The sequence below is a fragment of the Dermacentor albipictus genome, chromosome 6 (genome assembly GCF_038994185.2).
Source record: "Dermacentor albipictus isolate Rhodes 1998 colony chromosome 6, USDA_Dalb.pri_finalv2, whole genome shotgun sequence".
NCBI lineage: Eukaryota > Metazoa > Arthropoda > Arachnida > Ixodida > Ixodidae > Dermacentor > Dermacentor albipictus.
In genome coordinates, this window is record NC_091826.1 from 129,024,019 (window position 1) to 129,048,786 (window position 24,768).

The following is a 24,768-nucleotide window of genomic DNA, read 5'->3' on the forward strand; positions in this document are numbered from 1 at the left end:
TACACATTACAGAAAATAAGTAATTGATTACAATTACACATACTTCCTTTGAAATGTAATTGATTACTGAAGTACTATAGTGCCAAACAGACGACACAAGAAGAGACACGGACGAGCGCTCGTCCGTGTCTCTTCTTCTTGTGTCGTCTGTTTGGTGCTATAGTACTTCAGTAATATGCACCAACTAGCCCAACAAAAAGTTCTGCTGGAGTAATTGATTACAGTGGTCAATACAGCCCCAGAAAAGTAACTGAGCACAGGCAGTAATGTAATCGATTGCGTTTGCCTTACTTTCTTTCGGAATTTTATTGCCGTGACACAATAACGCAAGTTTACTCAAGCTACAACGAACTACTGTGGCTTGCATGGTAGAGAGAAATCTGGAGGCTTGTATGAAGGCACTCTCTCAATGCACGCGCTGGAGGGGACGGCGGTATTATAATGTAGGAGCACCTTGCACACCAGCTCGTAGTTTCTCAGTGCTCCGATGCTCGTGCCCATGTCCACTATGAAGCGTCGTGCTTTGCTGTTGCTGGCGCTTGTGTAAAGTGTTGCAGGTAAGGCCAAGGAAGAGGTGAAAAAATTGTCAGTAGGTGATTCCTTCGGAACACCAGATGCGTCCTCTGGTGTAGAACCATAACAAAGGTGGTTCAATTCATCGATCAACAGCTGGTGAACCTCCTGGTGTCGCCCTTCACTAGTCACCCATTTAGCTTTAAACCGAGGAATTGCAACGGGTGCCAACAGAAGTTTGCGTTCTTTGAAGAGGTGGCTGAACCTGTTGCATGAGTAAAAAAAAAATTAATGCTTCAGGAGACCAAAATATTGCCTACGCAGAATCAAGTGCACAGTAGGGTTTTTATGAGTTACTTTTGAGATAGAAATATTAAATCTTTGAAGCAAAACAATTGTGACTATTCCAGAACAGATGTCCCATGCTAACCAAGTTGTATTATACAGAGGGTCTTACCATTTCTGAATGCCACTTAGGAGTGCATCGGTGAGGGGTGTAAAGAACTGGAGACCTTCCACGAGCAGAGTTTCAAGGGGTAGCTTCAGTACACTGATTGTGGGGAGGAGGTAACCCATGAACATGTTTTCATTCCTCTGGACGATCTCAATCACTGACGCTAACGGCATCGCTCCCCTCACCTAATGCCCTTTCTTCTCGTTCATATCGACACATGTATTTGTTTATCTTTATAGGGCGACCACGTTCCACCACCTAACAAATGTTATCGCACAGCACAGGACGCGCCTGCATGTATCCGAGGTTTCGGAAGATTTTCGCGCCGACTGTGTTCACCGCTGTCGTTGTGCTTTAAGTGTAGCCTGTTTTTGTGGGCACAGGTTCGCCCAATAAAAGTTAATTTTGTCTTTCACAGTATTTCTACTGGGTTCTTTAACGTCACTACAACGTGACATCTGGTGGAGATGCCTTGCGTTCATGTACCGGATGCCCCCACAAAGCCGTGACCCAAGGCCGAACGCAGAAGACAGCACAAACGTTGCCAAGAACCCGCGAGGTAGCCACAGGCTGCAAGGACTGCTCCCGGAGCACGGACTTTTGCCTGAGACGACCAGGAGGATCGTTGCCCAGTCAACCCCAATGGCAGGCCCAGTGTCCCCCATAATGCTGCAGCAGCCCAGGGAGCCTCCGACATTCCGCGGTTCAACATTCGAATACCTTCAGACGTATGAGAGAGTCGCTGCATTTAACAGCTGGAACAGCGACGACAAACTTCGACATCGCATTGGAAGACGCCACCAGGATGTGGTTCGAGAACCGAGAAGCCGCCTTAATGATGTGGAACCTGTTCCGAAGCGACTTCTGCAGACATTCACAAGCATCGTACGCTGAGAATGAGCCCAAGCACTACTAGAAACCCGAGTGCAGCTGCCTAATGAGACCACCACGATCTTCAAAGAGGAAATGAGCCGTCTATTCCGCCACGCCGACCCGGAAACGTCTGAGGAGAAGAAAGTCCACCTACTCATGCGTGGTGTGAAGGAGGAACTTTTCGCCGGAATGGTACGAAGCCGACCAAAGTCCATTGACGAGTCTCTTCGCGAGGCCACCAGCATCGAGAAGACACTGGAAATGCGGAACTGGCAATTCAACTGCCGCACAAACTCAACAAACTACACCGGAGTTCAGTCACTGGCCACCTACGACCTGCGCAAGACTATCCGAGCAGTCGTGCGGGAGGAGCTACAGAAGCTGTTCCCTTCATCACAGCCTTAAGTGGCTTCGATTGTCGACGTCGTACGTGAAGAGCTCCAACAGCTCAGAGTAGCCCCTGAATCACTGCAGCCTCAGGCACAAGCGATGACATACGCCGCTGTAGCCTGCTGTCACGTACCCTATTAGCGCACACGGCAGGGCCCAGTGACGACACAATTCTATTGTTCACCACCGCCTCCACCGCCAGCATGCCAACCCATCGCCCCATGCAGCATTCCAAGGAAGATTGATGTCTGGCACGCCCCCTACCACCGTCTGCTTTGCTATCACTGTGGAGAAGCCGGGCACATCTACCGCCGATGCCCATACCAAGAGGTGGGACTCCGAGGGTTTCACCTTAACGTGCCGTGACCACAGCTTGGCGAACGACCTCGCGATATTGCTGACTACCGCGCCGCTACTCAGTGGAGCCCTCGACAACCATCTCGTTCACCGTCACTAGGCCGCTACCTGTCACCGCAACGATGACCATACGCTGGCCCAGCCCGAGGCCGCTCTGCAAGCCCATATCCGGAAAACTAAAAGCAGCAACCAATGGAGGTGCATTTGCTGTTTGCCAAACTGACAAAGATCCTCCGCTGGCGACGAAGACGCCGAAGAGACTATCTTGACAACATAACAACGACACACTGCCATCCCGACAAATTCTGCAAGCAAAGAATACGCTGACAAAAGATGACCTGATGACGCCACATACCAGCCACAGGTTAACATGACGCAGCCGTGATCCGACGCCAAGACCTAACTGTAACGCAACACAAAGAACCACCAACCTTGACGTGCTTCTAGAAGGCCACGCAGTCACCGCCTTAGTGGACACAGGGGTTGATTACTCTGTCATGAGTGGACACATCGCCACCCAGTTGAAGAAAGTTAAGACTGCATGGGAAGTCCCTCAAATTCAGACCACTGGAGGACACCTCATTATGCCGACTGGAGTCTGCATGGCAAGAATTACAGTTCAAGACCAGAGTTACCCTGCCACCTTCGTTATCCTCCAACAGCGTTCATGAGACATCATTCTCAGTATGGCCTTCCTGAACCAACACGGCGCAGTCATCGACCGGATGACGAAATTGATATTGCTGTCAGAAGGTAAAGCATTACTGCTGGAGAGCTGTCGTAGTCGCCATGCCTTGAGTGTGCTCGAAGATCAAGTGAGCATCCCACCGTGCTCCAGCATTATTATTTCCGTCAGCACCGAAACATCCGCTGACGTAGAAGGCGTCATCGAGGGTGACCAACGTCTACTGCTCGATCGTGAAATTTGTGTCGCAAGAAGGATTGCTGGACTGCACGGAGGAAAAATGAAGGTGTTGCTGACAAACTTCAGCCAGGAGTTCAAGCACATTAACAAAGGCACGACAGTCGGGTACATCGAGGAAATTGTGGAAACCAGCAATGCGTTTGTCCTCTCGGATTCTGCCGCATCTACCCTGATAACCATAGTTCCTGAACCAGACTTCAACATAAATCCAAGTCTCCCCATGAGTAAGGAGCAACAGCTCAGAAGTCTTCTCCGACTATACAAAGAGTGTTTTTTGACGTCATCGAGGATTTGACAAGCACCAGTCGCAAAGCATCGCATGATGACTGAAGAGTGGGCTTGACCACTCCGCCAGAGCCCTTACCGAGTTTCGACACGAGAATGTGACACTATTAGGCAACAAGTCAACTAAATGCTGCACAACATGATCATTAAGCCGTTGAAAAGCCCGTGAGCATCTCCTGTAGCCTTGGTGTAAAAAAAAAAGATGGAACCCTACGTTTCTGCGTCGATTATCGTCGACTGAACAAGATCATGAAGAAGGCCGTATACTCCCTTCCACGGATAGACGACACATTGGATCGGCTTTGCAATGCTAAATACTTCTCATTGATGGACCACAAGTCTGGCTACTAGCAAATAGAAGTCGACGAGAGAGGTCGCGAAAAGACTGCCTTCATCACACCAGACGGCCTGTACGAGTTTAAGGTCATGCCATTCGGACTGTGCTCGGCGCCTGAAACGTTTCAGCGCGTCATGGACATGGTGTTAGCAGGATGGGAGTGGCAGACGTGTCTTGTTTACTTGGATGATGTTGTTGTCTTCACCGGAAATTTTGAAGATCACCTTAGGCGGCTTGCGACAGTATTAGAGGCCATCAAGTCATCAGGGCTCACTGTGAAGGCGGAAAAGTGTCGCTTCGCTTACGGTGAGCTTCTGTTCCTAGGCCACGTCATCAGCAAATCTGGAGTTCGCCCTGACCCGCAGAAGACATCTGCCATCGCAAAGTTCCCACAGCCCATCGATAAGAAGGCAGTGTGTAGATGTCCTGGCATGTGCGCCTACTACAGGCGCTTTGTCAAGGACTGTTCACGCGCCGTGGAGCCTCTAACACAACTAACGAAATGTGATGTCGAGTTCAAGTGGGAAACGTCGCAGGCCGTCGCATTTCTAGAAAACAAACGACACATGCAGTCATCGCCGGTACTTGCACACTTCAACAAGGACGCCGATACCTAAATCCACACTGACGCCAGTAGCCTAGGCCTCGGTGCAGTCCTAGTCCAGAGGAAAGACGGACTTGAACGGTTGATATCTTATGCTAGCCGGTCGCTGTCAAAAGCGGAAGACAATTATTTTACAACTGAAAAGGAATGCCTCGCCATCATTTGGGCTACAGCAAAATTCCTCCCTTACCTATATGACAGGCCATTCAAAGTCGTCAGCAGCCATCACGCATTGTGTTGGCTAGCTAACTTAAAGGGCCTTTCAGGACTGCTGGCGCGTGGAACCTCAGACTGCAAGAATATGACATCACGGTAATCTATAAGTCCGGACGAAAACACTCTGACGCCCACTGCCTATTACGTGCCCCCATCGATCCCCCGCCGCAAGACAACGAGGACGACGACACCTTCCTTGGAATAATAAGCGCAGAAGACTTCACTAAACAGCAATGAGCAGACTGAGAGCTAAAAGGTCTTGTCGAGTATTTGGAAGGGAACACCGACGTTGTTCCTAGGGCATTTAAGTGCAGATTGTCTTCGTTCACGCTACAAAACAACCTGCTTGTGAAGAACTTCTCACCAGTCCGTGCCAAGTACCTTCCTGTTGTTCCATCAACACTGCCTCCAAAAGTACCACACGATCCAGCCGGTGGGTGCCCCGGATTCTCCCGAACGCTGTCGAGGATGCAGGAAAGGTATTACTGGCCACGTCTGACCACCAACATTGCCCGTTACATCAAGACATGCCGAGACTGTCAGCGACGCAAGACACCACCGACAAGGCCAGCAGGATTATTATAGCCGATCGAACCTCCTTGCCGACCATTTTAGCAGATTGGGATGGATTTATTGGGACCGTTTCCGACGTCAACATGCGGAAATAAATGGATCGTCATGGCGACGGACTATGTCACCCGCTTCACTGAAACTAACCCTCTACCGAAAAGAAGCGCAGCTGCAGTGGCGAACTTTTTCGTCGAGGACATCCTGCTGCGACATGGTGCCCCAGAAGTCCTCATCACCAACAGGGGAACGGCCTTTACAGCAGAGCTCACCCAAACCATTATGCAATATAGCCAGACAAGCCATAGCACGATAACTGCCTACCACCTGTAGACGAATGGTCTCATGGAGTACCTGAACAAGACCCTCGCCGACATGCTAGCAATGTACGTTTATGTCGAGCACAAGACGTGGGACGCGGTCCTGCCGTACGTAACCTTTGCTTATAGCACGGCGGTGCAAGAAACAACACAGATCACACCATTCAACCTGGTTGACGGCAGTAACCCAACGACAACTCTCGATGTCATGTTGCCACATGTCACCGGCGAAGAGAATCTTGACGTCGCTACCTATCTCCAGCACGCTGGAGAAGCCCGACAGCTCGCCTGCCTACGGATCAAGAACCAGCAGAATACCGACAGCCGACACTACAACCTCCAACGACGCTATGTCGAGTACCAGCCTGGCGACCGTGTTTGGGTTTGGATGCTGATAAGCCATTGAGGACTCAGTGAGAAGCTATTGAGACACTATTTCGTACCCTACAAGTTCATCCGACGCATTGGTGCACTGGACTATGAGGTCGTGCCAGACGGCATTTCGCTTTCACAGCGGTGCCGCACACGATCTGGAGTGGTCCATGTGGTGCATCTTAAACCCTTTTACGCACGCTGATGAACTTCCTTATTTTGTTGTTTCTTTGCTACGGATGCTTTTCTTTATTATTTTCATTTGTTTGCAGCATTGGGTCGATGCTTCTTAAGAGGGGGGTATTGACACGTGCAGTTCTTGATCTTTATCGGGTGACCACGTTTCACCGTCTAACAAGTGTTATCACATAGCATAGGACGTGCCTGCATGTATCGGAAGTTTCTCAAATGTTCTCAAAGGTTCCATTCGATGTCTGTTACCGAACCTTGCGTAATCTGATTGCATGTATGTGCGTCGCAAATAGTGTCGAACTTTGTGGAAGACACGTGGGTCCCAGAGAATACTTTGGAACATTCGACGACTGATGCATAAAAGCCAACGCGCGATTGCCGACTGTGTTCGCCGCTATCGTTGTGCTTTAAGTGTAACCTGTTTTGCGGGCACAGGTTCGCCCAATAAAAGTTAGTTTTGTCTTTCACAGTATTGCTACTGCGTTCTTTAACGTCACTCATCATCATCATCAGCAGCAGCAGCAGCAGCAGCAGCCTGATTACACCCACAGCAAGGCAAAGGCCTCTCCAATACTTCTCCAACTACCCCAGTCATGTACTAATTGTGGCCATGTTGTCCCTGCAAACTTCTTAATCTTATCTGCCCACCTAACTTCACTACCAGGTGACAATATCACGAGGAAACATATTGTCGCAGTACAACGCAGACAGAACACAGGGAGACGTTCTTCACCGACATGACAATCTGTTCAAAAACAAACAGAGCAGCTAGAGGCACGTCTTCTTCGTCATCATCCAATCTCACTTTGACCCACTAGGCAAAGTCCGTTAGTGCTCCCATCGTCGTCGTCGTCTGCATAGAATACACGCGTCATTTGTCCCTCCCAACGAGAGCATCGTCCCGATGCTAGACAAGAAATGGTACTTGCGGAAGTGAAGGCCACTAGCATAGTTATTTGCTCACATACGGCTTCATGCGGACAACTTGCACAAGTTCAGGACGTTGTGTGCGGCGCCACGTACAGTTGGGATTATCGGGAACGGCCTCGTAGGTGACATCACTGAGTCGCCGCAATACCCGATATGGTCCGAAGTATCGCCTTAACAGTTTCTTGGAGAGGCCTTGTTTTCGTATGGTTGTCCAAACCCACACTCTGTCGCCGACTTCATAGGTAACTATTCTACATTGAAGATCATAGCGGCCTGCGTCATAGTCTTGCTGCTGGCTGATCCACAAGCGCGCGAGCTGCCGAGCCTCTTCTGTGCGTTGCGTAAACACATCGGCATCCGTATCAGTGTTGTCAAAGTCATGTGGAAGCATCGCATCCAGCATTGTTCGTTCATCTCCTCCGTGAACAAGGGTGAGCGGAGTCATGCGCGTCGTCTCTTGTTTCACCGTGTTCTATGCGAAGGTAATATAAGGTAGAATGTCTTCCCAATTTTTATGTTCAACATCCACGTACATTAATAGCATGCGTTCAGTGGCTTCGTTTAGGCGCTCTGTGAACCCATTGGTTTGTGGATGGTAGGCAGTTGACTTTCGATAGGCCGTTCCACTTAGTAGCAAGACGTGATCTAAAAGTGCAGTCGTAAATGTGGTTCCTCGGTCTGTTATTACGACTGTTGGCGCGCCGTGTCGCAACACCACATGCTCAATGAAAAGGCGCACTACCTCGGCTGCTGTGCTGCTCTGGATTGCCTCTGTTTCAGCGTAACGTGGGAGATAGTCGGTTGCGGCAATAACAAAGCGATTGCCTTCAGTAGAAGTAGGAAGTGGGCCCAAAATATCCATTCCGATTTGATCAAATGGTCTTGGAGGGACCTGGATGGGTTGTAGGAGGCCGGCTGGTTCCATCGGAGGCGACTTGCACCTCTGGCACTCGAGACAAGTGCGAACGTGATGTTTTACGGCAGTGGTAAGTCTCGGCCAGTAGTACCTTTGCTACACTCTGGCTAATGTTCGCGTGTAGCCTAAGTGACCAGAAGTCACCTCGTTGTGGCAAGCTGGAAGTACTTCTGTACGAAGAGCTGCAGGAAGGACAAGCAGATAGGGGGACCCGGTTGAAGAAAAGTTTTTTTTGTAAGGACCTTGGCCTGTAAACAAAATGACAACAGTCCTCTTGCGAAAACTCTAGGCGGTTTCGCAGATCTTCCCTCCAAGTAATTAATTAGTTCAAGCAACTCAGGGTCGTCCCGTTGTTGTTGCGCGATGGCGGATGTGTCCATAACACAAAGAAATGCTGAGTCTTCTTCTTCGGGCGGAGCGGCTGACTCTGTCGGCAATCGAGGCAAGCAGTCAGCATCCGTATGTCATTTCCCCGACTTGTACGTGACAGTCATGTCAAACTCTTGCAGCCTTAGGCTCCAACACGCCAGTCATCCAGAGGGATCTTTAAGGTTTGTCACCAACAGAGTGAATTGTGGTCGCTGATAACTGTGAAGTGGCGGCCATACAAATATGGGCGAAATTTCATAACCGCCCATACCACGGCGAGGCATTCTTTCTCAGTTGTGGAGTAATTAGCCTCTGTACGTGAGAGTGTTCTACTTGCATAGGCAAGCACTCTTTCTGTGTCGTCTTGCCACTGCACAAGAACAGCTCCCAAGCCAACATTGCTGGCATCAGTGTGGAGCAATGTAGGAGCGGTCTCATCAAAGTGAGCAAGCACTGGAGGTGTCTGGAGACGTTGCCGCAAGTCGTTGAATGCACCTTGCTCTTCGTCACCCCATACAAAAGCAACATCGTCTCTCGTCAGGCGAGTTAACGGCAATGCAATGCGCTCAAAGTACGCAATAAACCGCTGGTAATAGGCACAGAGGCCGAGGTAGCGCCTGACAGTCTTTTTATCGGATGGTATGGGAAACTGCGCGACGGCTGCAATTTTTTCAGGATCTGGCCGGGCACCTGCGTGGCTGACGATGTGACCGAGAAACTGCAGTTCCGCGAAGCCAAAGTGGCACTTCTGTGGCTCCAGGGTGAGGCCAGCGGACCGTATGGACTGCAGAACCGCCTCAAGTCGTTCGCGGTGTTCTTCAAATGTTGCGGAGAACACAATGACGTCGTTGAGATAACACTAAGCAGGTTTTCCACTTCAGACCCGAAAGTACAGTATCCATGAGGCGTTGGAACGTAGCAGGGGCAGAACACAAGCCGATAGGCAAGACTTTAAATTCGTATAGGCCATCTGGCATCACGAAAGCAGTTTTTTCACGGCCTCTCGGGTCTACTTCGATTTGCCAATATCCGCTTTTTAAGTCCATTGAAAAGAAGTAATCATCATACGGGTAAGCGGGTACAGGTCTTTCTTTGTCACCTCATTTAGCTTTCGGTAGTCCACACAGAAACGCAAGCTGCCATCTTTTTTCTTGACCAGAACTACAGGAGATGCCCAGGGACTCGTTGATGGTTGGATCACGTCATCTTCAAGCATTTTTGTCACTTGTTGTTGGATAGGGTCACGTTCTTTAGGAGCCACACGATATGGATTTCGGTGAATCGGTCTTGCGGTCCTCTGTAATTATTCAGTGCTTTGTTAGAGGCGTCCGACCGACGCTGGATGTCGATGCAAAGCAGTCGTTGAACTTGGCCAATAGCGTAAAAAGGCGTTCGCGTTCGTGCTGCGACAAAGCAGTGCTAATGTCAAGTGGAGGAGCTGGGTCTTGCGTAGGCGCTTCTTTGAGTACTGAACAGCAGCCACGAACATCCGCAACACCGTCAAAATAAGCCACAGCCATGCCCTTGGGAAGGTGCCGTCGTGCTGTGCTAAAATTTGTTAGCAACAGGTTTGTGCGCCCCTCGGTGACATTCACGATTCCTCGTGCGACCGAGATACCGCGAGTAAACAACAACGTGGTTATTTGGTCAGCAACTCCTTCGCAACAAAACGGTATGTCACATGCTACCGAAACAAGAGCACACGATCGAGGGGGATGACGACGTCATCTTCTGGTAAACGAAAGAAGTTGTGTTGCGGCGATAAGCAATGGACTAAACCGGAGGTCTTATAGAACGTCACCATGTGGTCCGGGATGTTAGGCACGGTGCCATATTCTTTTAGGAAGTCCATTCCAATAACCAAATCTTTACAGCATACAGGAAGGACGATGAAAGTGGCCACGAAAGAAGAATCCCCGATGTTAACTCTAGCAGTACATCTTCCAGTAGGCATCAGTAATTGGCTGCTTGCTGTCCTTATGTGAGGTCCCGTCCATGGCGTCTTTACTTTCTTAAGGCGGAGGGCGAGTTCCTGACTCATTATAGAGAAGTCGGCACCAATGTCGACTAACGCTGTCACCGGCTGCCCATCCACAAAAACATCAATGGTGGCGCTCACAATTTCTTCAGTGCTTATCGGCTTCACGTCGTTCTGCAGCGAGAATGTTGGGGGCTTTTTAGTGCCTTGCGGCGGGCCTGCAACCTTGCCCCCAGAGGTCGCCGCCTTCAGTTTCTCCGACGGGAGCTCGGTGCCAGTGTCCTCGGAGCGTCCATATGACGAGGAGGGGTTGGAGAGCGCGACTGACGGCTGAAACTGGACCGATGATTGGGCACAGATTCGTCACTCAGGTGCGCTATTGGGAGTCCCTGAAAAGCAGCGTCGTCGCGGCGTAGCATGGTGTCATCATTTGCACGTTGACCATAGGACCACGGACGAAGAGGTCGAAATGATGTGTCACGATGCCAGCAATGACGCGAAATATGGCCGGCGCCTCCGCAGTGAAAACAGAGTGGGCGCCTATCGACAGTGCGCCATACGTCGGTTCTCCGAAGTTGTGGCCATCCTGTAGCATCATTTTGCAGCGGTGACCAAGACGCAGCGAATGACGGCTGGCGGTATGACTGAAGCGGCATAACAGCTGCATGCTTCGAAGCCTCCTCTTGCGGCGGCAACCATGGAGCGGCTGTCGGAGGCTGGTGGTACGGCGATGTGATTGCAACCGGTGGTGGACATCGGACAGCGGCGGCGTAACTCAGGGGTCGCTGGTGGTTTTGAAGCTCGGTTACCAGGAATGCCTGCTGGATTTCGTCACGCACCACTTCAGCGATTGACGCGACGGGTCTATTTAGTGTCGGTGTTAGAATCTTTTGAATTTCCTCTCTAATGAGCTATCTGACCAACTCACGCAACAAGTTCTGATACTCGGCAGTCACTGCGCTGGCATTGATTGTAGTGCTGGTGGACAGTCGATCGTATTGCCTGCATCTTTGATGAAGGGCCTGCTCAATAGCCATAGCCTCTTTGATAAACTCAGCGACAGTGACTGGCAGATTGTGCACAAGCCCCGCAAAGAACTGCTCTTTTACACCTCGCATGAGGTAGCGCAACTTCCTATCTTCGGTTATGTTCGGGTTGGCTCTACGAAAGAGGCGGGCCATGTCCTCGGCGAACATTGTGACCGACTCATTAGGTTTTTGCACGCGTGGCTCCATCATTTGCTGGGCGCAGTCGCGTCGTTCGGCACTCGCAAAATTATCCGTGATCCTTTGCCGAAAGTCATGCCAGCTCGTGAGGCTAGCCTCGCAGTTCTCGAACCAAGTACGGCCACTGTCGTCGAGGGCGAAATAGACGTGGGAGAGCTTTTGCTGCTCAGTCCACTGATTAATCTGTGAGACGTGTTCATCCTTGTCCAGCCAGTCATCAATGTCTTCACAGACTGCACAGCAATAGCGATCGGGAACCAGCGGATGCAGAATGGTTACCTGTTGTGGACTGGGAAACCGACTGCTTTGGAGTGCTTGTGGTGGACTGGTTTCAGCCATTGCGAGATGTGTGCAGCTCCTGGAGAGAGGCGGTTGAAGAGCGGAGAACTCCGGGGCAAGGCCTAGCAGTCGACGACTAAAGCGATGCACGGGTGTCGTAACTGATGACAGTGCATCTGGGCTAGATGAACGACTCACAGAAGGACTTCGACATATCAGATGCGGTCAGTACCCAGCACCTCCACCAGTGTCGCGGTACAACGCGGACAGAACACAGGGAGAAGACGTTCTTCATGAACAACAGGACAATCTGTTCAAAAACAAACAGAGAAGTTGGAGACACGTCTTCTTCGTCATCATCCAATTTCACTCTGACCCACTAGGCGGAGTCCGTTAGTGCTCCCATCGTCGTCGCCGTCTGCATAGAATACACGCATCAATATATTGTTCGCAACTTTATTTTATTTATTTATTTATTTACAAATACTGCTGTCTCAGTTTCTGAGACATAGCAGGAGTGAGTACAGAGTAACAATAAAAAAAAATACAATTTCAAGTACTTTTAACAAAATTCACCAGAATACTAGAAAACATTATCAGAATACATAATTTCGCAATTCTTTTTCAAAATCCTCAGTACCGAAGTACCGAACTTGAAGCAACATGTGCATTATTCTTTCACATACCTCATAATGTCATGTATGATTGTGTCATTGTGCAGTGCACGGCAGTAGTAGCAAGTGTTGCCTATGTTTATGCACATTTGCTTTTAGTGCATAATATATGTGCATAATAAGACCAGTGCTTTTATCAAATTTTCTGTGTTTTCAGGTGTCACAGTACACGTTTGCCATGTGCAGCTTCAGGGAAAAAACATCGGTGCCCACGGAGCTGCTTCAGCTGGATGGCTACACAGTGGACTACACGGAGGCACTCACAGGTGGGGAGCTTTGCCTTTCACACCCAGTGTTCTGCAGTGCAGGTTACTGTCTACACTGCGCATTATCTGCCATCCTCAAGACATAACTTTGCCATTCGAGGAAAGTCTCTCCTTTTGTTGCACTTTCTTTGAACTAGGCATGCAAATAAGTCATTATCTTGTGCATCATGCGTGATGCACCATTAGTGTGGGAATCTTGCTCAGTGCACCATCCTTGTGCTGGCAGGGTTCTCAACATTAAGGTACTTGGGCAGTGCATTCACTAGCTTTCTTTCTTGCTTAAGGACAGGCACGCCATACAGCAGCTTCATTTCCAAAGCACGGGCAGCAATGCTATGACAAAATGATGTGACATGGACGAAGAAGACGACGAACACAACTGAGCGCGTTTGTCGTCTTCTCTGTGTGGTGTCCATTTTGCACACAACATATTTATTTCTGAAGCCAAGGCTGCGAAGAGGGGGGTGTCTTTGATGCACCTGTGCAGAGCTGGAGGGTGGCCGCTTCTTCTTCAATGCTGTGCGAGAGGGGGACAGTGTGGCCTTTGCGAGTGAGGACGAGAATGAGTGCCACCTGTGGGTGATGGCCATGTACCGGGCAACTGGCCAGTCGCACAAGCCAACGCCCCTCATCCAGCCACTGGCCAGCAAGAACTCCACCATCTCACGCATGCAGGGTGGCAAGTGTTGTTTTTTCTTTTCCTCAGATGTTGTGTCTGGCTTGACCAATCTTTGTACCCACCTGTGCAGACACCGAGCGTGCCCGGAAGCATGGCATGGACGAGTTCATCTCGGCTGATCCTAACTGCTTTGACCATCACTGCCTGTTCCGCATGCTGCAGACATTGACCCTCGATTATCGACTGGCTGACCCATATTGCTCGCTGGTGGGTGTTCCTCCCTCACCTCTTGCTTCTCTAGCAACAGCACCACTTTTTTCTGCAGGGTTGGTTCAGCCCCGGTCAGGTGTTTGTGCTGGACGAGTACGCAGCACGCTACTGTGTGCGCAGCTGCTTTCGTCACCTGTGCTACCTGCAGGACCTGCTCACACGTGCCGAAAAGGGCCTCATGATTGACCCAACGCTCATCCACTACAGCTTTGCCTTCTGCTCCTCGCACGTCCACGGAAACAGGTGTGCTTTTCACTTTCTTGCTTTAGTAGGCTGCAGAAACAAAATTGGGCTCTAAAAAAGTAAATAATGAAAGAATATAATAGTAATAATAATAAAAAGATGATATTGGCTTCATGTGAACAAAAATCTAGCCTTTTGGTTCCCATGTCGCTGGTGCTATTGGTTCGTGTCACAAGTTGCAACCTCTTGTGAAACTCGGGTTCAAGTCAAAAGCCATTGTAGGCTTCACCTAAGTGCGTCACATGTGTTCTACCTTGCCAGCCTTAGGTGCATGGTCTTCCCAAGCATTGTTTTGTGCCTGGACCCTAGCCGTCCTTTTGCTGCCTCTCCCACCCTTTTTGTGGTTGCGGCCCCCTCTTTTGCAAAAGCTGTGCACACTGCACTTGTCTGTTGGTCCTCCTTGCAGTGCCAGGCTTGTGGTGACATGACACAGTCCAGTAGTTTGCTTACTTCAAGGAAAGGTGTTTTCTATATTTTTCTTGTGCTTGTAAGAGCACCCGTCATGGCTTACCTAACATGCTATTTTAGGTAGTATTTAATGTGCAACAGTGCTCATAATAGGCAAAAAAGCAATCTCTGCAAATCCTCATACCGGGAGCAAGCATCATTATCATACAGGTTAGCATTTTTGCACATGTGCACGAGGCATGAATTTCATCAGGTAAAGCTGTTTACATTTGCGAGACTGTAGACCCAGTGCTAATGTTAGCTTTTAAAGCAAACTGCAGGAATGCACTGAACTGTGCATTCTTGGAAGGGAATCGACTAGCGCTTCAGAACATGACCAAGTAAAGACGAGCGCTGTGTCTGTCATTTTTACTTAATCCTGTCTGAAGTGCTGTTCGATTCTGTTCTTTTACAGTAAAGCTTTTTTTTTTTTTGCTTACCCTCCTGGGTTTGGCATGGCTGGCTGGCTGGCTGCTGGATTGGGATGTATCTCAACGGATATATTTGTAGATACTGCAGAACCTCGGTTATGTGTCACTCGATATTGTGATTTCCCACATTGAAGATGGATTAGTGCAGTCCCGGCAAAATCCCCATAGAGACAATGTATTGAAAAAAATGAATGTACAACATGAGATCACGCAGATCCTGTCTCACGCAACAACCTGCGCCAAATTGTGAACAACAGATGGGTAAGAAGCGTCACCCACTTGCAGCAATGCCTTTCCAGCACCATCGTCTCTGTCAGGTGGGGGAAAGCGCCCCTTCGCATGCGAGAGACTCCAACTGCTTTGCGAACTATTCTTTTCCTTGTGATCACTGCCCTCTCATTTCCCTTCTCATGTTGCTCAGCCGCTGCCTGCCTTCGTTGTCATCTCCTTGCACTTTCTCTCAACGTTTTCTCTCAGCAGTGCCTGCTCCTGCTGTGAGGGTCCTCCATGTTTTCTATTCATCAGTTATGATCCAAGTGCAGACAGCCAAGAAACTGAATCATCATCTTGGATGTCTGCAGTAGATGCGTTGGGCAACTTCAAGGCACAATGTGGTGGAAACGAACTGTGCTTACGCTTGAGGACAAGTTGATAATTTTCAAAAAAGTGTAGAAATGACATGGAGCCAGAGACCAGCTGTCGAGGGATCCCAGAGTCCTTGTTGAAAACTATTCTTGCAGAGATAGATACCATAATGACCGAGCAAAACAATGCCCATATGCGACACAGACAGTGGGAATGGTGACAAAAATCTGGGGCCAGGAGCAGTACTCGTGAGTGTTTCACTTTCACAAGATTTCATGCATCTAGGGTGAAATCTTGCAAAAGTGAAACTGTCTCAAAAAATTATCACCCGAGAATACTGCCCCAAGGTGCATGGGAACTGGAACCACTGGAAGGCATACAGATCATATTGCATAGGATTGTTCACGCAGTTCGTATCGCACTGCATATCCAATTATTCCATAATGACCTGACCTGGATACGCAGTTCAGAGATCAGTCTGCATGCAAGCACACAAAACTTTTCTCATGTGCGTTGTTGAGTTTCACGTGGGTCATCGTATGAGATGGGACATGCAGAGAAGTATTGCCTACACTGCTGGATACTACCAGTTCGGACATGCTGCTCTCCCTGTTCACTTGTCAACAACACTTAGAGATTCGAGATTGTTCGAATAATTTAATTTGCGAATCGCATATCTAATATTCGATTTATCAAATACACAATTTTTTGAACATCGGTACCTTTGGTGAATCACCTGGCCGTGGATGGTGCCTTGACACCTGCAGCGTTCTCACAGAGTGCAATATCTATCAGTTCGACAAGGTCCAACCAGGTCAAAGATACTGATCAAAACGATTAACGCAAGGTGAACAGAGGGAACAACAAAAGCCGCGCCTGTGGAAAGCACAGAAGCATGTGTGACGATCGGGCTGATTAGCCACTGGGAGGCATGTTGATCACATTTAATATGCGAGTTCAGTGTTCACACATGCAGATATGCAAGTTCGGAGCTTTCTACCCACATGCGAGCACATAGACCTACTTGCGTGCATGCTCGTGGTCTATGCTCAGGTTACCAGGTCTTTGGGAGAAAAACTAGCTGAACATGTTCTAAATATAGCCAAAAAAATCTCTAAGTGTGGTAAAAGCTTTATTTAGGTAGTCAAAAAAGCAGCCACGTGCGAGTAGCCACGGTGCAACAAACCAACAGGTGTTGGTTTGTGACTAGATATGGAAGAAGAAAAGGTGAAAATGAACTGTAGTTTTCTGCTGCACTGATAGCAAACGAGAATAACTGAACGAAATAAGCGTTATCATGTACTATTGTATTATAATTTACCATAATGACTGCCTGACATTCTTTGATCATTTTTGCCACACACTTGCATACTTTCTCATAGCTGAAGTATTCTGCTCTCCCTGGCATGCAGTTGAAAGCGCCTTTAAGAAACTAAGATAGACGCTGGCACTTGAAATGTCATGGCTGCCATGACGTGTTCTCACGTGTTGCAGTCGCTTCTGGTGCCAAAAAGCTTGGTCTTTGAGATTCGCTATCGAGGCAACCATTGCTGGTGGTGGGATTAGGACCTAACCTGTTCCTTCTGTTCCATGCAGCATGCAAAAGCATAGCTTTTGAGGTTAGTTAATTTCTGTTACACTCCTGTACACCACCTATAGAGAAACTCAATGGGCCTCTTGAATTATCCACCCTGACAGTCCCGGGCGGCAGTGATTTCATTCAATAAGCATTCCTTATAAAGCGTCTCGGGCAGTCCTGGACTGTCTAGGATGACAAGACGAAGAGTCCTACTGGCCATGTGGTGGCTATTATATGTTTTCAGTTCCTGGATTTGCTTCCGCTGCTTGTAAAACACAAGAGTATGGCCTTTGACATCTGGCCTTTAGGGCTGTTGTTTTGTGGGAGCTGTCATAAGGAGTGTGATTTGAACACAACCTATACCAATTAACACTGTCAAAAGTAGCCTGAAAGTAGCCAAGTTGCCGACCATGATTTTTGTTTACCAGGAGCCTCTAAAATTAACCGATTTGGCAAGAAGTTGTCAAACCTGGCAACCTTGGCTGACCGTGGACCCTAATGCCGCTTCAACGGCCGTCAATTTAACCTGCACATGTGATTCCGCAAGCGATCACTGAGGAGCCACATATTGGCGACAAGCTTTCCGCAACAGTTTGCGGCCTGATATCATATCGGCCAGTGGCAAATTTTCATCATCTGCACTTCATTGGCCACGCTGGTTAGCTGGTCAGACTTAATTGGAGCTGCATCGTCAGGGTGTAACTAAAGTTATGGTTAACGAATTAACTCAGATCTATTCACAGTGGTTGCGCGACCCTCAGAAAACCGACAGTCTCACCAACAAAGCTAGTGCACAGAATGACCATTGCGTGTTCACAGTCGCAATCCTTGCGAAATATCATATGGGGGCCTCTCATTCCAAATGCCATTTGTAGGTGCACAACTTGCTCTTTTTGTAGCTTCGAGCAACCTTTTACAAGAATAGTTTTGCTTTTACATGGCGGGCCCGAAAATATCATGTGACAGTGTGCTGACTCCTGGCTGCAAGCTCATTTACACAGATGGCAGATGGTAAAAAAAGCGGGGGGAGTGGTGCACGAACGTGCTGTGTGCTTCCTAATTTGAGAACTCTTTACTGCCGGTGCTGACTGCGGCTGACACGTGCAGCACCAATGACCATGTGGAGTGGTGCAGAGTAATGAACATTCTGCATTCTGGCCTTAACGAGCTGACGATAACCCACTGTGGTAATTTTGATGGTGCGGCTGGACGTGGGACCTATGGCGTGCGGTCTAACAGCCGGGCGCGAAGCACCGCAAAAGAAGAGCCGGATTACTCGAGTTGGGGACCAGACAAAGAATGCATTTATTCCAGTGAGGGAAAGCAAAAATGGCAGGTTACACTAACAGCGTTGGGCGTGGAGGGGCGCTAGCGGTCATAACCATTCGAAACCGAAACTTAATAGTCTGGAAGCTGTATTTAGTATCCTGATTCCAGACAAGAGATTGTCCTTGCTTTAGAAGTTTTCTAAGAGGCTCTACCAATTCAGCATACTGTGGGACAAATTTTTCATAATATCCTGTGAGGTCCAGAAATGAACGCAGAGCCTTTTTGTCATTTGGCTGTATTGCCTCAACAATTGACTTGACTTTGTTTTCCAGCGGTGAAATGCCATTTGCACTAATCCTATGTCCAAGAAAAGGGAGTTCCAGGACACTGTATACACAGTTTGCATTTAGCTCCATGCCAGCAACTGAGATTCTGCAAAGCGCAGTTTGCAGATTTTTATAGTGCTCAGCTTGTGTGTGGCCCCAAATCAAAACATTATCTAGATAGCACAAGGTACCTGGACAATCTCCTAAAACAGATGACATGATATGCTGGAAGGCGGGTGGCGCAAATGCCAAACTGAAACACACACGCTTGTGTGTTGCGACGCCACATACCCGAGCACATGAGGGTTGGACCCTCCCGCGTATAGCCGTGTCTGGGGAAAGGAGAATCCTGGGGGTCGAGCCGATGCAGGGTGTTTGGAACTTTAAGGCCCCCCGGCGGAGGCAACACACCTCTTTGGCCTCGGCTTCACATAGACGTCATCTTGAGACTGACCCACCTGGAAAAAATCGGCAGTCGCCTTTTCCTGTCCCTCTATTCGATCTTTTGCTTTGCCTCTCACTGCCTCTTCTTTTCTGTCTTATCACTTCTTCTCACTTCCGGATTTTCAACGACAGGATTTGGCGTTTGTAGTAGCAGAACGGGTTCATCCTTGTTGCCAGTTTGTTTGCCAGGGCAGCCGGATGCGGGACCTACGGCTAAGAATGCGTTTATTCCAGTGAGGGGAAAGCAAACATGGCAGGGTACACTAACAGCATTGGGCGCGGAGTGGCCATTTGAAACATAACCATTTGAAACCGAAACTGGGTATCGAGACAGGATGTTACACCCACAAGAACCACCTGCCATAAAGATGGAGAGACCCTCCTGTTTTCTGGCAGAAAACTGGAAAGCATACCTCCGTAAGTAATAGAAGATTGCCATTAAGCACAGTATGGCCCGCTAATAGACCTTTTCATCGGGCTAGGAGAATAGCACGCGCGGCAAGCCTTTTCTCCTCTCTGGCTTGGGTGATCCGGCGCGGCGCTGCTTCAAAGTATTGCTGTCGTGTGCTGTGGAACGATTTCGGAATGCTCTAGATGGTACTTCGTGAAATTTACTTTCGGTGCATCGGTAACTACAGTAGGCAGAAATATGTCTTGGGTGCACAAAAATGTCATGCGGTTCATCAGTCGCGGTGTACGCGCATTATCAGTAGCGGTGTGTGTAAGTGTTGTGAACTATTTTTCTTATATCGGTTTTAATTCAACGAAGAAAACCGGTGTCTCTGTATTACCAGCATTAAATGGTAAATCAGCTCACTGTCTGATCGCTTGGCGTAGGGAGTAAAACATAAAATATAAGAGCGCATGCTTGTGCACGGCCAACCTAAGGCAACCATGAAACATCTAAGAGGCAGGCGCTATCAAAAATATTTGTGATGCACCGGCATCGTTCTCACGCATTTCAAGTCTAGTAGGCTTGAAATTACTATGTCTACGCTAGCCTTCCTGCATGAGGCCGATGGCGCTGCTCAACACAGCTGTCTCTGCGGTTGGTGAACTAGCGCAATACATATGTAAGCTGTGTGCTTTGGTATGGCCTTTTTGGCCTGTATACAGCCATAATATATGAGAGGGATCGCATAAAAAGAATGTGATGGCTATTTTTGAGGACAAAATTTCCGTAACACGTGTGAGCGCGTCGTAGAGAATGGAACAAACACAACTGAAAGAAAAATTCAGTTATCATACTCTTTCTTGAAAAAGCAAGAGAAAACGGGCTAACGCCGCAATACAACCTCGCATAGTCACGCCACACAACGTTTAGAGATCTATAAACATTGATGCCGCATGCTTGGACCATGCGCTATATAGAACAAAGATATCTGTAATCCAGCACCTACCACAGCTTAGGACGCTCGCGCAGTTAATAAACAGTCGCTTTGCTGGACAAGCTTAATTCAGTCTGTAAGGTATGCTGCTATTACTAGCCAAAACTGTTTTATTCATGGGCGGAAACCTCATCTATTGAACCAAGTAGTCACGCAATGTAACCTGCAGCGAACAGTTTGAGCGCTTGTCAAAGTATGATATCACAGCTCCTGGTAGAATATGCACGTCATACTAAATAGACCGCACGAGCGCGAAAACAAACGTGAGAACCTACCGCCGAGCGTATACCTGCCATACAAGACGGCGCGCTCGCCCAAGCCAGCATGCCAACTGCCCATAGATGGCGCAACTGCATAGCAATATTGTGGGGCCCATGAAAAAACGGTGTATAAACTAAAAGCCCTGTGCGAGGCGGTGCGTTGAGGTAGCTGCCATAGCTGCAATTTATTTAGGTAAGCTTGCCATGGTGCAGCGGGATCTTGAGAGTGGCCGACACGATGGCCACTCAGGTCGAGCATGCTACTGTGTTCTATTCTCGTGCTGCCTGCACGCAAACTCTCTTCTTCTTCGCCGGCTGTGGAAGCGATGGTTACACTGCTACAGGGCTCCCTCCTAGTGCAAAGTGTAATTGAAATAATGTTCACTGGTAAAGTCCAAATAAAGGAATCGAGGTAGAGTGTGCAGATGGTGTCATCGTTGGTAGTGTCAAGTTCATGCAGTCTGGGAGAGATGTACCAGGCAGCATCGGCAGCGAAGGTTTTGAGCAAGGCGCAGCCACAGGGATGCCGTAGTGCGAAATTGTGACCTGCCGCAGGTTCTCATAGATGCCCTGGGCCTGCAGGAGTCGGAGCTCCAAAAGTAGACCATCTGGAAGCTCGGGATGTGCGTGGAGATAGTACAAGTGTTGGTCACTTACGATGTAGATGTAAAAGTGATACTCGAGCTGAATAAACCGGATGGCAGAGCTGCTCTTGTAAATCCTCAGGAAGCCATACATCTATGGAAGGTGTGAGCACAGAACATCAGAAGGCTCTCCTGCTGCTGCTTGTGGCAAAATCTCTAATGCCGATAGCATGAGGGTTGCAGTGGTCACTGAATGCATCACAAAGGTTGTGCTTGCGGTGTCGCTGTGCCTGCAAGAGTGAAACTTGCACCTAGAGGAGCCGGTGGGAGAGCCTCTGTATTGGTGATGAGTGGGGTGCCACCGAAAGTAAAGCAGACAGCTTACGTGAACACCAAGGAAGGAGAGTGGTGGGCCGTAGAGTGTTTGAAAGCGCTTACGTTTGGCCCAGTGAATTCCTTGGAATTAGTCGTCATGCGGCCGCCTTTGAGCTGGGGAGGAGGCTCACGAACCAAGTAGAGGTCTAATGCTGGTGCTTGCATGTGCTGACGATCAGCATGTGTGGACGCAGGCGATGTGGGATGACAAAATGCGGAATAATGCGACAGTTCATATGGTGAGAGCTGTTGTGAGTGAGTGCTCAAGGTGACGTAGTGAGCAAGGATGGCTGCCTATGTAGACATCGAGGCTAGGGGTTGGCAGCGGGAGCCCAAAATGCAGCTGGAGCCTGGAACCTTGTTGAGAAGGAAGTGGCTGTCCAGCTGGATGGACCAGATGTTTGGCATGTCGATGTAGAATTCCCGGACACCTTACAATCGTGGAATGTCTGCTGGACTGTGTGAGGCCACGTCACTCGCCTTGGTCGAGTCGGTGTGCTGGCGCTGGCATGGCTGGTCGTCCAGTCGTCCGTGTCACCAGTTTGTGGGAGGTGGTGCGAAATGGTAGCCACCGTAGCCATGATTTATTTAGGCCAGCATATGGTGCAGCGGGATCGAGGGAGCGGCTGAGATGTGGCCGCTCAGGTTGAGCGCACTAGTGTGTTCTATTCTCATGTTGCGTGCACGTGAGCGCTCTTCTTCTTCACCGGCTTTGGAGGCGATAGTTATGCCGCTAAAACCCCATTGAGATTTAGGACAACTTGGCTATTTCTTCATCTTCAGAGGGAAAAAGCATTTGATTCTATTTGAGATTAGTAGTAAACTTTCTTTAGAAAAAAAGATTGTGCTACAGACATTCTATCGATTAAATATATTTCGCAGACCTTCATATACAAGCTGAGTTATTATCAGTGCTGGCATACTAATTTGCTGTTCCTTTTAGTAAGAGCACAGCATACTGTAAATCTCAATTCATAATTACCCGAGATCATTGTTGAGTAATATGATTAGCCTCTCGAGCATGTGCAGCACTGTTTTTTTGCACAAAATTTGGGAGCATAAAAGTTTGTGTCAAGTTTAGATATCTTATATTCAGTTCAATATCTGGCTTTTCTTTCTTGATTTTGATTCAATATTTTATTCGAAATCTTCTATTTGGCATTCACACACTCCTAAAAAGAGCTTCTTAGCTTGCTGGTGGGCGTGAATCACAGTACACGGCATACTGAATCCCTGCAGCCAAGCCTGATTGGCATCTGCACTGCAATATGCTTTTTGCCATTTACTTTTATGGCGGTTTTGGTTTTTGAGTCCTGCAGAGCATTAGCCTACAGTATTTTAGATTGAAGCTTCTCGTAACTCTTGCGCGCAAGACCATGTATATCATAGACATAATTTTTCTTGATTGAAGTATACATGCTCAGATTTTACAACGTTTTTGTGTGCTCCTAGGAAAGTCATATAAATGGGTTTCCACTAAGTGCATATTATTTATGTACTCATTTATTTATTTCAATACACCCCGCAGCACTGAAACATTGTTTAGACAAGGAAAAATCCCTTTTAGTCTGCAAATTGTAAGGAAGGCGACAGCGTACTTTCATGTCTCACATGATACAGTGCACACACATTGTTGAGACAGTGTTTCAACAACCAGCCCAACTGGCTACCCTTTTGCTGAAGCAGTAGCAGGGGAATGAGTACAATAGAATCAAAAACAAAGTCAACAGCAGTTAGTATATAATGGCAGTGTCCTGGAACTGCAACATTGACAGATCATTGATTGCTTTAGAAAGTACACCATTATATGTTGTCACCACATTTGCAGGTAAGACATTCCATTCTGCCCAAGAAAAGAAAAGAAAACCATGTAAATTTTAACATTTGTGTTATAACAACCCAAATGGAATAATTAAACCCAAGCACACCTAAAAACACCCCATTTTGTCTCCTCTAGGCGGGACCACAGTTTATAAGGCGTTGAATCCCTCATCGGCGGGAAATGTCGACAAATCGTTCAAAACAAGAAAGGAAAAATCTCTCATTCAAGCGAAACTGCCCTGTCACAGAAGTGGCTGGTACTGAACATAGTGAAAATTTCATCATTTAACCTTTGTCAACCCAGTGTCAACCCAACCTTTGTCAACCCAAGCATTGTCATCCATTGTCATATTGGCCATCATTGTCATAGCATAATCATCATTCCACAGCCATCATCTTATTGTTGTCATGCTTTCATCATATCGTTATTCAGTCATCATCATGCCATCAGCCTCATTGTTTGTCTTACAGTCATTGTCATGCCACCGTGGTCATTCCACTTTCATTTTTTTATTGTGGTCATTCTAGTGCCATCACACCATTTTCATTATGCTGTCGTTGTGCTGCCATCAACATACCATTGTTGTCATGCCGTCGTCCTCATTGCATTCTCGTCATAAAATCTTCGTCGTGATTGTTCCATGTTTATTATTTGTTTATGAAGGTGACCAAGTGCACGGAACTTTGTTGTTTCTTCAGATGTTGTGAAGGCATTGTACTGCAGGCAGTGCTTCCTCCACAGGGAATGTCATAATGGATGGCTTTCATTTCTGTAAAAATTTTTTTCAGTTCCCTAATCTGAGCACAGGTTGTGCCATCTAGAAATATGGCATACATTAGAAAAGGGACGTTGAATAAAATGGATCAGTTTCATAAGATGGCTCTGAAGCAGATGATGAATAGAAACCAAAAAACCTGGCTGCAGTGGTCTGTGCAACACGGACTGTCATTTCACCACAAGCCTGAGAAAGTGGACAAGCTTTTTTTTTGCTGCCACAGTTGGGAGCTAGCTGTTTTCTGGGAACGGTGAGTGTGCCATGCAACTTCTGCATACAAGTAGGGTTAGGCATTTTGCTAACAGTCT

General features: G+C 48.1%; 1 protein-coding gene across 9 annotated transcripts in view; it reads left to right on the top strand.

Annotated features, from left to right (window-relative positions):
- The window catches only part of Cadps (calcium-dependent secretion activator 1), a 450,894-nt gene that overhangs the window by 122,482 nt on the left and 303,644 nt on the right, over nucleotides 1-24,768 (top strand). For all 9 annotated transcript variants that reach the window (XM_065428684.2, XM_065428681.2, XM_065428685.2 and 6 more), the window contains 4 exons: nucleotides 12,935-13,043; nucleotides 13,531-13,722; nucleotides 13,793-13,929; nucleotides 13,988-14,175. In XM_065428684.2, the coding sequence (XP_065284756.1) occupies nucleotides 12,935-13,043; nucleotides 13,531-13,722; nucleotides 13,793-13,929; nucleotides 13,988-14,175 (626 nt within the window). The remainder of the gene's footprint in view (nucleotides 1-12,934; nucleotides 13,044-13,530; nucleotides 13,723-13,792; nucleotides 13,930-13,987; nucleotides 14,176-24,768) is intronic.